The 16,573-nt window shown below is 46.3% G+C and overlaps 1 protein-coding gene across 1 annotated transcript in view; it reads left to right on the plus strand.

Annotated features, from left to right (window-relative positions):
* The first annotated feature begins 1,993 nt into the window (after positions 1-1,993).
* TRABD2A (TraB domain containing 2A) overlaps positions 1,994-16,573 on the plus strand; it is an 81,892-nt gene continuing 67,312 nt past the window's right edge. The window contains exons 1-3 of the mRNA XM_036403762.1: positions 1,994-2,121; positions 8,415-8,448; positions 9,707-10,267. Coding sequence (XP_036259655.1) covers positions 1,994-2,121; positions 8,415-8,448; positions 9,707-10,267 — 723 coding nt within the window. The remainder of the gene's footprint in view (positions 2,122-8,414; positions 8,449-9,706; positions 10,268-16,573) is intronic.

A 16,573-nucleotide genomic window follows, 5' to 3' on the forward strand; every position in this document is an offset into this window, starting at 1 on the left:
AAGGAAGGGTCCACATTAATAAAGAAATTATAGTAGTCTTTTAAGACCATCTTTATTTACTCTGTATACTAAGCCCAAAGGTAGGTCAGGACCACCAGCAACTAAAAAAATACAAACCAAAAAACCTAATCAGAAGAAAGCCCCTCAGGACAGTGAGCATAATGGTCACTACTAAGGTAGAAATTGTAAAAATTACTGGATAGTATATATGACTAATATATTAATATAATATATATTGCTAATATAATAGCATATATTACTAATATAATTAGTATTATATTACTAATAGAATTATACTGTAATATATATTACACTTATATATAATTAATATAATTATATATAATTATGCTGACAAAATATGGAAAAATTCATCATAGAGAATGAGCTGCATAAAAGTAATACCTTATTCTTCTACTTAAACAAAAAGGTACTGCTTTGTAGACTGACATGCCTTTTACCTTTCATTTGTGCTCTATTGTCTTGTTATTCAAGGCTTCAATAGATCTTGGCTTTGTTGTTGGGAAGTATTTAATTAAAACGAGTAAGAATGAGCAAGAAGGATTGTTCCATACAATAATGCCACACACCTTAATGAGCCACAGATTGTTAGGATTTTAACTTTAAAGGTTTACCCAGTTTAAGCCTTAAAAGTGGTAACAGTTTTGCTATATATTAATTATTTACCCATGCTGTAATAAAATTATCAGGAGACTACTGAATATTTTGAGCACTATGAAAGCTCATTCTTTTAATTTGCACGGGATTAAAACCTGGTGCATTTCTGGCTTTTCTCAATATTTTTAAGACTGTATTAGCAGCAAGGTGTACTTTTGTGAAGATTTAAGCACTAGCCTCCTCGGCTGGGACAGCTGAATTTCACTGTTAGAGACTGATAAATTCTTCAGCGTATTTTTGATCATGTAAGGATCACACTTGGAGCACGGTACTAATAATACCAAGGTCACAGGCTTGATCCCTGTATAGGCCATTCACGGAAAAATTGGAATGTTCTGAATATTACATATACATATATATATATATATATATATATACAGAATATACTGGTGATGCTGTGAACACTGCTTATGAGAGCACACTGGACGCACAACTTTGGAATGGCCGCCCATGAAACAAGAATGAGTGAAAATAATTCAAGCCAATGGGCAATATAGAAGCTTGTGAAGAATCACAATATTCCATTTTACATTCTCCTAAAGAGAGCAGTAGGAAGGGCAGGGACACAGGCGGGCTGGCCCAGGGCGGACAGAGCCGCGGTGCTGCGTTCCCTGCGGGCCCGGGCGCGGCGCGCTCGCCGCGGGCTGCGGGACGGGGGCGCGGCCGCCCCGGCCCCTCGGGGCCCGGAGAGGTCCCAGCGTGGCACTGCCCGGCCGGAGGCTGCTGCGGGACCCCCCCGCTGCCGCCCCACCGCCCGCCTCCGCTGCGACGGGCCCCGCGCCCTCCCCTTCCTCCCCCCGCCCCGCAGGGGACCTTTTAAGAGGAGGGGGCAGAGGCTGGAGGGCTTGGCCGGGGGACGGGGCTGCTCCTGCGGGAGCTCTGGGATTTAATCGGACGGCCAAAACCGAAAACGTCCAAAAAAAAAAAAAAAAAGAAAAGAAAGAAAAGAAAGAAAGAAAAGAAATAAATAAAACAGGAGGTGTGGAAGCACGGAAAGGTGGGGGGACAAAACAGGAACCTCAGGGGGACGCGGTCCGCAGGCTGCGCGCAGCGCGGGGATGGTGCGCCCCGGCGGGCTGTGCCGCCCGCTGCTGCTGCTACTGCTGCTGCTGCTGCTGCTGCTGCAGGGCTCCCTCCTCCTGCTGGCCACAGCCCCGCACGGCCGCGCCGCCGCCTGCCCGCTCCGCAGAAAGGTAAGCGCCCCGCGGTGCCCTCCTGACTCGGGGTGCCCTCCTGCCCGGGGGCGCCGCCGTCCGCCCGGCCCCGGCCCGCCCCGGCGGCGCGGGAGAGGCGGGTTTGCTCCCCTCGGGGTGCGGTGATGGAACGGGTTGGCGTGCGGGCCCCCGGCCGAGGCGGAGTCCCCTCTGTCCGGCGGGCGCGCTGCGCCCAGCCCGGGCGGCAAGCGCTCGGCAGCGGCTCTGCGGCTTGGCGGGACTGCGAGACAGGGTGCTGGGACCGTGCATGGGGGAGGAGGAGCCTGGGGAGAGCCCCAGTGGGATCTTCTGCCTGCAGTGAGTAGGACGAGCTGCGCTGCTCGCCCTAAGACAGAGTGCCCGGGAGTGACTTGCTAACACCATCCCGCGCAGGGTTACCGCCTAGTCCCACTTCAGAACGCCGAGCGTGCTGGAACAGGTTCGGACCAGCAAATGGCCGTTTGGCGTGAAAACGCGGCCACACGTTATGTTAGGTTTTGTTTGTCTCCTAAACTTAGCAGCTTGACTGCAGTAGCAAGGAGTAGCATGCGCTGACTTAGCTCCAGTGGATAGTTAGCGCAGCAGAGGATCCCTGCTGCAAGTTAGGGCTGATGTTACAGCTGCTATAAAGCTGGTGCAGACGATGTCTGTCATTTCCATGAAAGATCAGAAAAAGTCATTCTTATTGAAGCTTGAAACTTCTGATACAAAAGTACCAAAAATCTTGTACAAAAAGCCTTCTTGAACTTACTTTGTGTTAACAGGCCATCTGTGCTGTCTGTTGGCATCTCCTTGGGCCTGACGTAATTGTGGGATATGTGTACGGCCACTTCACCTTCCCTCCCAGGCAGCTTTTAAGGAAACTGGAAGCCCTTAGAAGTAGGCTGGGGAGGTGCCAAGGCCACAGCAGGCTCACTGCAGGGTAGGCGTGTAAAAGTTTTGCATCTGAAGGAGGTCTGCTCTGTGACTTTACTCCGCTCTCTCACCTGGTCCTGCTTCTACAGGTAGCCCTTGTTCTTGGGGGCCTTCCTGCCTCTGTGAGCATGCTGGTTCCCCAGAGTATCTTCTCCTAGGATTTAGGGGATTATGGAATCAGCCATATGCCAAGCTACATGTGCTTTGCTGGAGGTGTCTGCCTGAGCTTGAGTTAAACAGAGCCTGGCCCTACCTTGTGGGATGGTGTCTTTACAATTGGCTTGGAACCAGTTTGTCAACTGGATTTGTAGGTGGCCAGCTGTGACACTGCCATAAAGCCAGGTCAACCCTTTGGAGTGGGTACCCCCTTCTCCTTGAGGGCATGAGGTGTTAAAGATGTGGGCCGGTATGAAACTACTACAAGGAGCTAGTGAGAGCAAGTACAAAGAGGACAGCTCCTGAGCAGAAGTCGTGGGAATGGATAACTTAACAGATTGGGTGGGACATGCAGGAAGCTTTTTTCAGAAACAATTGACTGGACTTCTGCCAGTTGCTAGCAAGACTGGAGGTGAAATGTGTTAATGGTAGGTAATTATCTGCTGATTACGCTGTCATTAAAATGTGAGACCACCTGTAGTTCTGGAATAGGCAGGCCGTTTCCGAGGGTCATTTAGGACAGTGGTAATAACCACACTGTCTAGGAATGGCAGTGTCTGCCTTTTTTACAAAACTGTTGAGTTTATCCTTATGAATATTTACATGAACTCCTTAGGGAAAATATACTGTCTTGTTCCTGCATCACCACGGAGGGGTTTTTAATTTACTTTAGTTTTTTATAGGATTCCTTTTCTCACCTCTCTTAGACAGGTCTAACTTCGTTCTTTTTGTTAGGTTGCCTCAGTCTCTGCCATAAGAGTTGTGTGTTGTTGCCTGAAAAGCTTCTATTTTAAGGAACGAACCTACAGTATTTCAGAAGGTTTCTCATCATGACTCAAAATTATAGTTAGATCTACAACCAATAATGTGCCTAATCGTCCTCCCCCCACTCAAAAAAAAAAAAAATTGAAAAAAAACCATTGAAAACAATTAATTTAAAATAAAGTATGCTGGAATCTTTTTGGGTTGTATCCATATACTAAGTAATGTGGTCTGGTACTGCTTTCTTTTGCTTAGCATTGGAGTGTATTGGAAAAATCAAAGCCAGAAATCACAGATTAATTGTGGAATACTTGTAGTTGTAGTTGGTTAGCATTTTATGATGTCTTGTTCCTGACAGAGGGCCAATTAATTTATATGGCTGCTTTTCCCCATATATGCCCTTCAGCAGAACAAGTCATATGTCTGTTCTTAACCTGTGGCTTTTTAGTTAAAAACTTTATTTTTCATTCCTGGCACTTTGGATGTGTTCTTTTAGCAGCAGTAGCCAGTGCAGTGTTTATTCCTCAAGTGAGTTCTACTTTCAGTCTTAAGCTGAGTTTGAGAGTGTCAGTAATGCAGGTGGGCAAAAGCTCAGTATGAGTACTATTAAAAATGTACTAACAGTTTTGTGTGCATTACTGTAGTTGCATAGGCATGTAATGTGGCAAGTAAAATCTTTGCCCCAATTAGGTATAAAGGAACATGACAAGATAGGATGCCAGGATAGATAAGAGAGAGGGAGAAAGCCATAATAGGTAGGGTTATAAGGCTGCCTGCCTGGGTGAAATATTGCATGCCATGCGGTTTGGCTTCTGTAGCTAGCAGGAGAATACTGTGGATTGAGAAACAGTCCAGTTCTGGGCTGAGGTTTGGAAGGTGTGGTTGTGAGGTCACGTGGTGAATATTAGGGGTCCTGAAAGACAGTGAAGCCACAGAGGGCACCTACCTGCACAGTGAGGTATACACTTTGTGCTTTGAAATGCATAGTCTACACAGATGAGATAGAAGATGGAAGGAAGCAGCTCATGTAGAAGGAAGCAGACCAAGTGTAGGTTGTCCATGTCTGGAGTTCTCATCCAATTCTTCAGTCTCTAGACTGTTTTCCTTTCCCTCTGAGTCTTCATTCCCTGCACAGTCTTCTGTCTATGCTTTTCTGTTTAGCTTTTTGTACTCTCAGGCTTTTCTAGATGTTTGGAGGGCTTTCACTAGATAAATTCTTTGTTCCTCCTGGTGCTCTTCTGGATTGTTTTCTGGATATTTGCCATTTTTACTCTTGTTAGTATGTAATTCAGCCCAATTTGAGACAGTTTCTGTGAGGGGAGAAAAAAAAAAGACACTTTCTCTGATTTTCTTTGGCATTTCCCTTCCAGAAGAATCATTGCTGCCTCACTTGAAGTGATGCGTGATATCTGACAAATGCAGTAGTATTTGTGTGTTTGAAGACTACTGGTTGCATCCTATAATGGATCTCTAAATAGTGCTGGAAAAGCAAGCTGTTGGTGTTAGTTAAAATGAATAAAATCTGAGGCTTGGGGTGTTTTAATCAAAAGGAGGAACCTCAGCTCCCAAGGAAGTACTCATGCATTTGCAGTATTTTTGCAGTGACTGACACTGTTGTCCTGTCATGTTGGGGAAGTGTTGTCTGTCCCTGTGTGCCCCATTGCAACTCAGTGGACAGTGGAGTTTGTCCCCTGTGCAGCCTTGGTTGGGAAAGGAGGCTTTTCAAGTCTTGTGGTAGGGAGTGGATCCCACAAGTCCCAGTGTGTTCTCTGTGACTGTTTAAGCTTTGTCACCTGGGGAGGCAAGGCAGAGGAGAAGGCACTATGCTGTAGTGCTGAGCATTCAGAAATACCTTGATCTGATGATTCCTTGGACCTTTGTGTGGCAACAAGTTGGGAGACCTGTGTTCTCTTGTGAGACTGCCGCTCTTTCCCCTTGCTCAGGGTTTTTCCTGTGATGAGTAATGCATTGACTACCACCTGTAAATTGTAGAGTGGAGACAGAAATATGTATCTATGCATCTTGAGCTATTCATGAACCTTTTTTGTTGTTACGCTGCTGCAACTGAAATTCCTCAAGCTGCACAGCCCAGCTGCCATAAGCCTCCAGGACAACACTTTGACTGTAATTTGTTTGTTTTAAAGCAACTTTTTTTGTTGCAACAGCTGTGTTAAAGGATCTTACTGCAAATGAAAATTGGGCTGTAGCACTTTTGTCTCCTGCACGCTCTCAGGGAGGCGAGGTGCTGCGGTGATGGTGTATGGTGTGATGCTGAGCAAGCCTGGGCACCGCTCCTGTGCTATTTCATGGCTACCTAGAGCACTGCTAACAGCTGCCCTTTTATGGTGTTTGGGTGAGATTATATCCTTGCTTTTCCCTCTCTGAAGTTGCATTGAGACATGCAAGAGCTCGAGGAGGTCTGCAGGGAGATGGGAGTGCCTGAAGGTACAGCAGGGGAAGAAGACAGGCCTGCTCAGGCACACCGAGGGCTTTGCCCCTTGCCCACTCGCGCAGAGCAGTAACAGGAGACTGTTTGCAGGGGTCTGGCACAGAGGCAGAGCACTGCTGGGATTCCAGTCCCCACTTTGGAAGGAAAAGGAGATGCCAAAGGAGTGTGAGGCACTAGCATGTCTGGAGCAGCTGCAGTGCCACCTTTGAGAGGGAGAGTGAGCTTTGGGAGCTCCCTGTATACCATCACTTGATGATGACAAACTGCTGGTGCTCAGAAACTGATTTTGCAGGGTCTTGGGAGCTTCCCATCAGTGGTGGGACACTGAGGTTTTCTGTCCTCTCATGCCGGCTCCAAGCTTTCTGTGGAGATCTGAGTGGTGCTTAGGGTGATTTTTCAAGTTCATGACTACTCGTTTTGACATGCAAGTGCCAGCAAGAGTGCTCAGCTGCTTTGCTTTGTAATGTCAGGGTCTCGAGAACCGTGTGAAAATTTTTGCTGTGTCTCAACCTGCTTTCCTTCTGCCTGTGCTACAGGCTCTTTAAAGGAAGACTTCATGTATTCTGTGCCTGATGGCCTGTTTTATTTCTTTGGAGGTACGACTGGTACCAGGCAGTATTACCCTGCTTTCAGTATCCAATTATGAAAGTTGTGGGGATAAGGAAATTAAAAGAAAAGAGTATAATGCCAAAAGCCTTTCTAGCTGGGCTGTGTGCAGTAGTCCAGAGCAGTGCTAATGATCGTGTTGAAATCTGGTACCAGTCATCTGGGCTTGAGCGTTCTGGATGGATTTATTGAGGAGCTGAAAAGCTGGCAGGTGACCGCTTTGTTCCTTGCAGTTGTGGCTGGTTTTGTGCACTCCCACCTACACGATCAGACCTGTGCGAAGAGAAGAATTATTGACCTCCTAACCTCATGCCTGTGCCAGGTGCCTCCTCTGTCTTTATACTTGCTGTAGATAGAAAGCAGCACTTCTGGTCCTTCCTCCTTGCTGCCTGACCACTACTTCCAGTTCATTTCTCACCAGTGGCATGCCCTTTCATTTTCCCCTTCTGACAACGTTGGGGGAGAATCCTCTCTCATTTCCCCTTTTGTTTTACTTTGCATATTCATTCTTCTGTGTTCTTCCCTGGTCTATGTTAGATTTTTATTCACCTGTTGTGCTGTATCTTTGGTAACCCCTGGGGCTCTTCCTGTTTCTTAACCATTCTTCCTATGGTCTTGAGGAGAGTTTTTGTGCTCTGTAATTCAGGTGTGCATTCCAGGACTGTTCTGTAGGATTTGGAGTTGCAGGAGGGAGTTGCCAGGATCTGAAGTATCCTTCAGACTCTTGATATGCTGCAGAACAGTCTGAAAAGCCCTTTGGAATATATTTGGTTTGTACAATGTTCTTGGGCACATGGTGCAGTTCTTGGGGCTCTCCCATGCAGCTCCAGGAGTTGAACGTCAATGATGCCTGTGTGTCCCTTTCAGCTCAGAATATTCTATATTCCATAGTCCATGCAGGTGAAGAGGACTGGTGGTAGCACTTTGCTGAAGTGCTAACTGATCTGTGGCCTGGTTCTGATGTACAGAGCTGCTGGAGAAGGTTGTCTGGGATGAGCCATTGCAGAGCAGTCTTTAAGATTAACCTTTCTGACCCTGAGTCTTTAGTGTCAGAAGTTTATAGGCAATGTGCTTCCAGTAAATTCCTGCAAGCAGCCTGTTCTGCTTTTGGCAGTCAGGCAGGCTTCTTAGATCAGCACACATGCACAGTTAGCCCCAGTGCTGAGGTTAGAGTTATCTGCTGGCTCAAGACTGACCAGATGTTTGAGTGCATCTGGAAGCCTGTTCTCTTACTTAGACATGCAAAGGCTACCTCTTCCTGTCTGTGCCGACAGACACCACTTGTATCCATTGTTCCAGTGAGTACTGTGGCACCAGTGAGCTGCTGTGGGTGATGAAGGCTGTGCCTGCTGCTGGTGTAAAGTGAATTGAAAGGATTCAAATTCAAGCAGGATCTGTATTGTCCCATCTGCTCTTCTGTCCCGTGGGAAAACCACAACCCTGTATTGAGGTATCTCAGGTGATGCTGTGAGGTGTATTTTCCAACAGAACAAATTTAAATCTGATTCTGACTTCCTGATGGCTGTGAGTTTTAAAAGGTTTTAAAAGCTAATTTTAAAAAAGATGGGTTTTTTTATCCCTCTGTGTTTACAAGTGGATACCCTGAAACCACGGGCCAAGTTTGGCCTGCATAAATTTTTTTTCATTTCTTTTCCAAGGTATTTCATGCTCTTCTCTGCTACTCAAGAAAGAGTACCGGGCCATTAGAGGTCTTTACTGGGTGTCTGTCTGCCATGAGCAAAATTTTATTTCTGCCTGTTCCAGCAGGTCTGCCTGCCAGCTGTGTTTTGTGTTATTCATTTTCTTGGTGTCTTGCTGTTGTGTTATAATCCCAGCTGTCAACCAAGCACCACACTCATTAAATTCCCATTCCATGCAAGAGAGGTTGCAAGAGAGCACTGGAAGGGTGAATTGTTGGGTTCAGATAATGACAACTTAATAGCTAAAGCAAAAGTCATGCACACAAGCAAAGCAAAACAAGACATTCATCCACCACTTCCCAGGGCAGGCAGGTGTTCAGCCATCCCCAGGAAAGCAGGCTCCATCACACATAGCAGTGACTTGAGAAGACAAGCCCCATCATTCTGAATGTCCTCTCTCCTCTTCCCCCACCTCCCTGGCTTTTTGTGCTGAGTGTGATGCCATATGGTATGGAATATTGCTTTGGTCAGTTAGGGTCAGCTCTCCTGGCTATATCCCCTCCCAATATCTTGTGCACTCTCAGCATGCATGCTCGCAGTCATTTGACAGGGAGAAAAGGCCTTGGCTCTGTGCAAGCACTACTCAGCACTAACAAAAACATCTCTATAGTATCAGCACTGTTTTCAGCACAAATCCAAAACTCAGCCCCATACCAGCCACTGTGAAGAAAATGAACTCCACCCCAACCAAAACCAGCACAGTCAAATGGGAAATTCACCCATGATGCTGCACCACCTTCTGACTAGGCATCACAGCAGTTTCTTTGATGAAAGGTGCCTTGCTGTGCTGAAGTGAGAGATGAAAGTGATAGAAATCCTGCTATCCTGCTTTGCTACAGCAAGTGGTGCCAATTTATGACTTGATGAAAGGCAGAAGTTGGGTAAGTGTTGTGCCTGAATCATGGTGTGCTAGGGCTGTGCTCTGCTGCTGCTTTTGGTAGATACCCCGATGATGTATCAGGTGATACTACTGTTGAGAAGACTCAGTGTTACCCTTCAGGAGGAGAAAGCCCAGGCCAATATTCTTATGTTTTTATTTCATGAAAATTGAATTTTTACCTCAGGACCTGAGAAAAACAATGGTCAAAGAGGACTTTATGTGAGCAAAGTCACTTTAGGAAAAGTCCATGCTGGCCAGCTGCTGAGCCAGGTGACCTGCTGGCTTGGCACCATGTTTTCCTTAAGCCCTGTGCTGCAGTGGCCTGGCGTAAACCTGTGTACTTACTCAGCTGTGTCTCCCTCTCTCCCAGCAAAATGAGCTGAACTCCTTCCTGTGGACAATCAAGAGAGATCCCCCATCTTATTTCTTTGGCACCATCCATGTCCCATACACGCGTGTCTGGGATTTTATCCCAGAGAACTCCAAGAAAGCCTTCCAGCAGAGCCACATTGTGTACTTTGAGCTGGATCTCACTGACCCCTACACCATCTCAGCTCTCACCAGCTGCCAACTCCTGCCACAGGGGAAGAACCTCCAAGATGTGCTGCCCCGAGACCTCTACCGCCGGCTGAAGCGGCATCTGGAGTATGTCAAGCTCATGATGCCATCCTGGATGACCCCAGACCAACGGGGCAAAGGGCTGTATGCAGACTACCTCTTCAATGCCATTGCTGGCAACTGGGAGCAGAAGAGGCCAGTGTGGGTGATGCTGATGGTGAACTCCCTGACAGAGGTAGACATCAAGTCACGAGGCGTGCCTGTCCTGGATCTGTTCCTGGCCCAGGAAGCGGAGCGGCTGAGGAAGCAAACAGGTGCTGTGGAGAAAGTAGAAGAGCAGTGCCACCCGCTCAATGGGCTGAACTTCTCCCAGGTGAGGTGGAGTGGTGTGCAGGGTGCCAGGCTAGCTTCTGAGCTAGATATCACAGCAGAAACAGCATGGGCTGGGGTGCGGGGTAAGTGCTTTCTACCCAGAGACTTGTGTCTGCTCCCTGCAGCCCGTGCCTTTGCCTTCATCCTCAGGAGAATTTGCTAGCACAGGATCAGGCCAGAGCTGAATTCATCCAGGCCTGGCCTACTCTCTTCCTTGGGCAACCTGTTCTCTTCCTTGGGCATGTTCTACCCTCAGAGACACTGGGCCCCTTTGGATGTGTGGTCTCTAACTCTGACTGGGCTGACCTGCAGGAGCTCAGGACAGGCTGGGGCTCAGTCTCCAAACTTGTTTTTGTAATAGTAAGTTTAAAAGAAAGAAGTGATTACTTGGGGAAAGCAAGGGTGCTGTCTGAGAAGTAATTGCTGGTTGGAAAGCATCACAGTGAATATTTTGATGCCCTCAGAAGTAGGGGCCCATCATTTGCAATGAGAAAAGTATTTTTTGTTTGTTTGGGTTTTTTTTCCCTTCCTTTGTTACCAGGCAAGGGTCAGCACAGCACAGACTAGTATAGACCCTGGTGTAAATGCCTTTGTGTTTGCAAACCTGTTGGAATTCAGCACTGCTGTTCATGCAGCAGAATGACCTCTGTGTTGTCCATGTGTTGGATGAGGTGCTCCTCTCTGAACCAAATACACCAAGCAGTGGTGTCTGCTGTTGTCTCTGCCCAGTGGGATCACAGGCATAACATTGCTCTCAGATGTGGGGTAACTTTGTTGCAGGGTGATGCTAGTTTGGGGAGTTGAGTGGCATTTGCTTAGGAATAATCAAGACTTGCATTTTGCAATATACCCTAGTAGCAGAAGATGGGAAGACCTTTAGGGCTGGGGAGTTTGATGCCTGACCTTTCTCCCCTGCATCCTGAAGCCTCTGCTGTCACTGATGCACAGAGGTTTGGAAGGGAAAGAGCAGAAGGCGAGTGCAGCACAGCAAGGGCAGGGACAGCAGCCCAGGACAAATGTCTGAAGAGCTGCTACCCCAGACAGCATTGGTGTGGGGACCATGGTGCAGGGAATAGTACAACAACCCAGGCTGCATCACTTGAGCAGTCCTTAACTGCAGGAAGGCCTTCTGCACTTCTCTTTTCCATTGTCTGGAGCTGGGCAACCTCATTTGCATCTCCAGTCTTTTGCTTAACACGGTGCTTTGAATCCTTACGCTGTTGCTGTTTCCTTGCAGCTAACCTGGGAATAGGCTGGGAAGTCCCTCCTTTTCCAGCTCTTACCTGGCTGAGGATTTATAAGCATTATTGCCCATGTTTTTCTTTTGCTGGCATTGCCCCTATAGTTTATCATGATAGAAGTGGAGGCGAGGGCGTTTTTATCCACTGCCTTGTAAGAAAGTAGTAGGGAGACTGAAATATATTGACTGCAAATCATATCCCTGCTAAGCTCATGTAAATGTTGACTCTTAGGCCTTCACAGCTTTCTTCGAAGAGCAGGTGGTTTTTTGTTGTTTAGCAGATGGGATAAATACCAAGTGATCCAAGAAGCTGCATGGGCAAGGGACACAACAACATCCAAAATTGCCCAGCCTTCTGAGAAGGCCAGAGAGACAAAATTTGCAGGAGAATCTAGCCTCTAGTTGGGAAAATCATACCCTTTGGTTGCCCCAGGGTGAGTGGAGGTGTGCATTTGCATCATGAAGGCTGCACCTCCTTCCCTCCCTGCTTACTTCCCAGGGAAGGAGCACACTATCCCTTGAGGGAGCAGGTCTGGAGCAGCTACTGCACTGCAAATTCATACCTCCACTGCTGCCCACTACTAGATTTCCAATACAGGCAGCTCAAGGAAAAGGAATACCAGAGGCAGATGATTTTTGTGCTTCTAAGCCATTTCATGGCTGTTTCAGAAACTGACTTGTGAACTTTCATAGTTGGCAATTTGTGTAAGTCTTTGATTTCAGAGCTTTCTTGTCAGTTTTTTCAGACAGTAGAGTTAATTACGTGTTTAATAGAAGCCAAACAAAGAGTTTGAACTAGGCTCTTTGGAAAATACTTTCTTTAGTGTGCTGCTGTTTGGAAAGCCCCAGTATTGGGCCACTTCTGTGCAAACACACAGACGTGACTTAGAAATTTCTGTTGGGGAAAGTGGAACAAAACCCATAAGGAATAGTCTAACACTGTACAAGAAATATAGAATCACAGAATGATCTGACCTAGAAGGGACCTCAAAGATCACTTAGTTCCGTCCCCTCCACCATGGGCAGGGACACTCTTCACTAAGACCAGGTTGCTCAGAGCCCCATCCAACTTGGTCTCAAACACTTCCAGGGATGGGGCATCCACAGCTTCTCTGGGCAATCTGTGCCAGTGCCTTACCACTCTCACAGTAAAGAATTTCTTCCTAATATCTAATCTGAACCCACTCTCTTTCACTCTGAAGCCATTCCCCCTTGTCCCTTGTAAAAAGTCTTTCTTGTAGGCTTCCTTCCCATACTGGAAGGTGCATTATAGGTCACCCCAAAGCCTTCTCTTTTCCAAGCTGAACAATCCCAATTGTCTTGGCCTTTTCCTGTAGGAGAGGTGCTCCTTTCTTCTAATCCATCTTGGTGGCCTGCTCTGGATGTACTCCAACACATCCATGGTGCTGGGACCCCAGAGCTGGATGCAGGGTTCCAGGTGGGCTCTCACCAGAGCAGAGCAGAGGGGCAGAACCCCCTCCCTCCCCTGCTGCCCATGCTGCTTTGGATGCAGCCCAGGACACGTTTGGCTCTCTGGGCTGGGAGTGCCCATGGCTGGGTCATGCCCAGCCTCTCACCCGCCAGCACCCCCAAATCCTTCTTGCAGGGCTGCTCTCCATCTGCTCACCCCCAGCCTGTGCTGATTCTGGGGATGGTCCTGGCCCAGATGCAGCACCTTGCACTTAGTCTTGTTAAACTGCATGAGATTCCCATGGACCCACTTGTCAAGTTTGTCCAGGACCCTCTGGATGTCATCTAGGGAGCTAGGGAGATGCTTTTTTTCTTACAGCAGAATCACAGAGAAATTATTTACTTAGCAGAAAAGCAAGTTCAGTGTTTTCAGTTTGTTTCTGCATAGGGTTTGATTTTTCTTTCACATCCAAAATTATTCTTGTGGTGGTAAGGCAGACTCCCAAGCCACTTTCAAACCATACATTGTTACTGGCTAGGTCCCTGTTTTGATCCATTCTATTGAGCAAGGCCTTGATGGTGTGTGTATGCAGGTGAAGGTCTGGAACAGTTTATTCTTGTCTCCCTGGGCACAATGCTCAGTAACTGCAAAGTACAGACAAACCCAAATTAGCAACTCTCTTCTCCTTGTGAAAACAGTAAAAATGAAAAAAAAAACCAAACAAAACCCACATACAACAGCCAAGAGTGCCTGTCAAGGGGCTCTTTTTCTTTGGGCTTTTGTTCCAAAGACTCTTGGTTTATGACTCTCTTATTTTACCTGCCAAATCTCTCTGTTCATGCTCAGCTCAGGCTGCCTGCCCATATTGCCAAATCATAAAAGTATCATTTTTGTTCAGTACACAATGATGTGTACATAATCTGTGAAATACATTACGGCCTTCTCAATCTCTCTCTCTTGTTCCAAGTTCTGTGCAACTTCAGGAGTATAGAAAGATTAGTTTGTCTCCATGCCAGGGCCATGGTGTTTATTTTTCCTCTTTCATGCTGTTCCCATCCTAGTTTGTCTCCCACTCCACCTTCTTTGCTGGGTAGTGCCTCTCTTGTTGCAATACCCTGTATAGGTCTCATTCCTAGCTGTGTCTGGGCTTTGTAGCTATGTATGATCTGACACTGCTGACTTCCAGCATGGAGTCAGTCCCTCCCAAGTCTTCCTTTATAGCTATGCACGTGCTTACATGTTTGCTATATTGCAGGCATTAGTGCTCCAGCCCAAAACAGCTTTGCTGTTGGCTTCAGTAGTGTCACGAACATCGGCTTAGTACTGGCTCAGAAGAGGAGCAAGTGTTGGCCCTTGTACTGTGCCAGGCACTTGCTTTGGTACACTATGGTGGTATCCAGGCTGTATTCCTCACAAACTGGTCCCTGCTTGAACACAAGGAGGTTGGACTTATGTCTACTCTTTTGTGGACCCATGGTTAAGAGTGTAAACACTGTCCAGCCATCACTACTTTCTAGCCATGACCCTGGCCAGTTTGGCTTTTTCAATACTAGGACCCTTGGTAGAAGATTCTTGTACCTGATCTTAATTTGAGAATTGTTTCCCCACATGACTTTCCTGTGGTTATACCTTGTCACAGCATTCTTCCTACCTGAGCACCTGATTGTCTGATTACATTGCTGCATATTCAGACACAGTCTTCAGAGCTGCTTGGGATGCAGTAGGAAGCTGGGAGCCACTAAGGGCTGACTGATCAGGAAATCCTGGCTCATGCTGCCCGTGTTCCAGCTGTGGGATAACAATTAACCCTTTACGTTGCCTGTCTGTGGGGACACCAACTACCGTCAGCAATGAAAGAGGTGGGAATGACTTAGGTTTGATTAGAAGCTCCATTATTAGAGCATCAGACATAATTGAATTTAGGAAGGGCAACCTCAGAAGACAAGATAATGCAGAAGACATGCCAATATATATACCCTTGACTATAGTTCTTCTGTGCCCTATCCAACTAATCAACAATTTTACTACCTTATATGGAAACATAGCTTACCAATCACTAACAATGTTACCTTATATGAAACTATGACATAGTCTTTATTAACATAACAATCCCACAATCCTCTATGCAAAACCCCTTAACAAGCTACTTAACGCACTTTACCTTAGCTTATTCAACTGTATATTTAATCAACCTATAATATTATGTCATGCCTAAACTGGCAGGCTCTTTAGCTCAACAACAGCATCTATCTTGATGGTACCCACACAACTTTTCATACTGTGTCTAGACAGTATTCTCTCTCTTCTGCACTTTGGATCCCATGGTTTTTAGGTTGATACCTTCTGCATAGTCAGCCTAAGCAAATTCACGGTCAGTCCCTGCCAATCCAACTCCCACATCTCCCCCTTTCTGTTGGGAATTTAATAAAAATTCCTTACAAAGATTTTTGCAAAATCTTCTGTAAACAACTCACTAAACGTGGTAATAACATCAACACAACAACTATTACAAGAACTAACAATCACGTCTTAATCAGAGATAACAACCAACCTGATAAGCCACAACCTTTAAACAGTCCGTTTAATCAGTTTGTAACATTTTTCACTTGTAGTTTCTTGACTCCTTTCTCTAATAGTTGTTAATTCCTTTAATAGATGTTCCAGTGTATCGACTCATTATTGTCAGACAGATTCATGCAGCATAGTCCTTCAAAGTCTTGGCAACCATGCCCTTATGCCAGCAGCAGAAAAGTCACCTTTTATAGTAGAAAGCAACCCTGTTATATAGAGTGGCATGCACAGACCACTTAGTGCAAGAGACGTAGCATTGGTATGCTTACTCAGCCAACACCCCAAGCTATCCAATTGTTTTAGTGCTTTTGCTGCATTAACCCAAGATGCCAATATGGATGCTGCAACTCTTTTTTTTCTTTGTTCCAATAAATAACCTCATCTTTAGTTGAGTTAAATCAATTTAATAGTTTAATCAATTCAATAGTTTAATCAATTCTGATTCAAATTGATGGATGAATCATTTTTCTTGAGTTTCTATATTGTGAATTAGTGTGATGTTGGGTGTAAGTAAGTCCACCCAGGCTACATGGTCCACCTTTAATGTGTGACGGAAGAGCAGGCCAGGCCCTATCCCCACAAATGAAAAACATCCCTGGTGCCAACTGCAGGGGTCTGTTGCTGGACCATGAAGGTGTGGGTGATGTGTTATTGCACCAAAGGTTTTCATTAATATAGACAGGGTGGTGAGGGGAAACATCTCACAGAGCTGACTGATCTTTTGTTAAACTCCAGCTTGAATAATTAAACTTTACACAATAGTCCATTCTAATCGAACCAAGGAGCTCTAGCTCCTAAGTTTCCAAGGTTGCTGGTAGCTCTGGGATAAGGTTCTGAAGCTCTAGGCTGCTGGGCCTCTGGTGGTTGTGGGCATAGGCAGCTGGGGCATTTTTGTCATTGCATGGGGCTGCCTCGTGCTCGCCTTGAGGTTTCCTGGCAGTGGCTTGCTGTCGACAACATATTTTGACTAGCATTGGCTAGGGTGATGACCACTTCTCTTATATCTGGAGCATTTATAAAGAGCTTTAGATTTATAACAGTCTCTTTTAATGTGCCCTTGCTTGCCACACCCATAACATGGGCCA

This window comes from Molothrus ater, chromosome Z (assembly GCF_012460135.2).
Source record: "Molothrus ater isolate BHLD 08-10-18 breed brown headed cowbird chromosome Z, BPBGC_Mater_1.1, whole genome shotgun sequence".
Lineage (NCBI taxonomy): Eukaryota > Metazoa > Chordata > Aves > Passeriformes > Icteridae > Molothrus > Molothrus ater.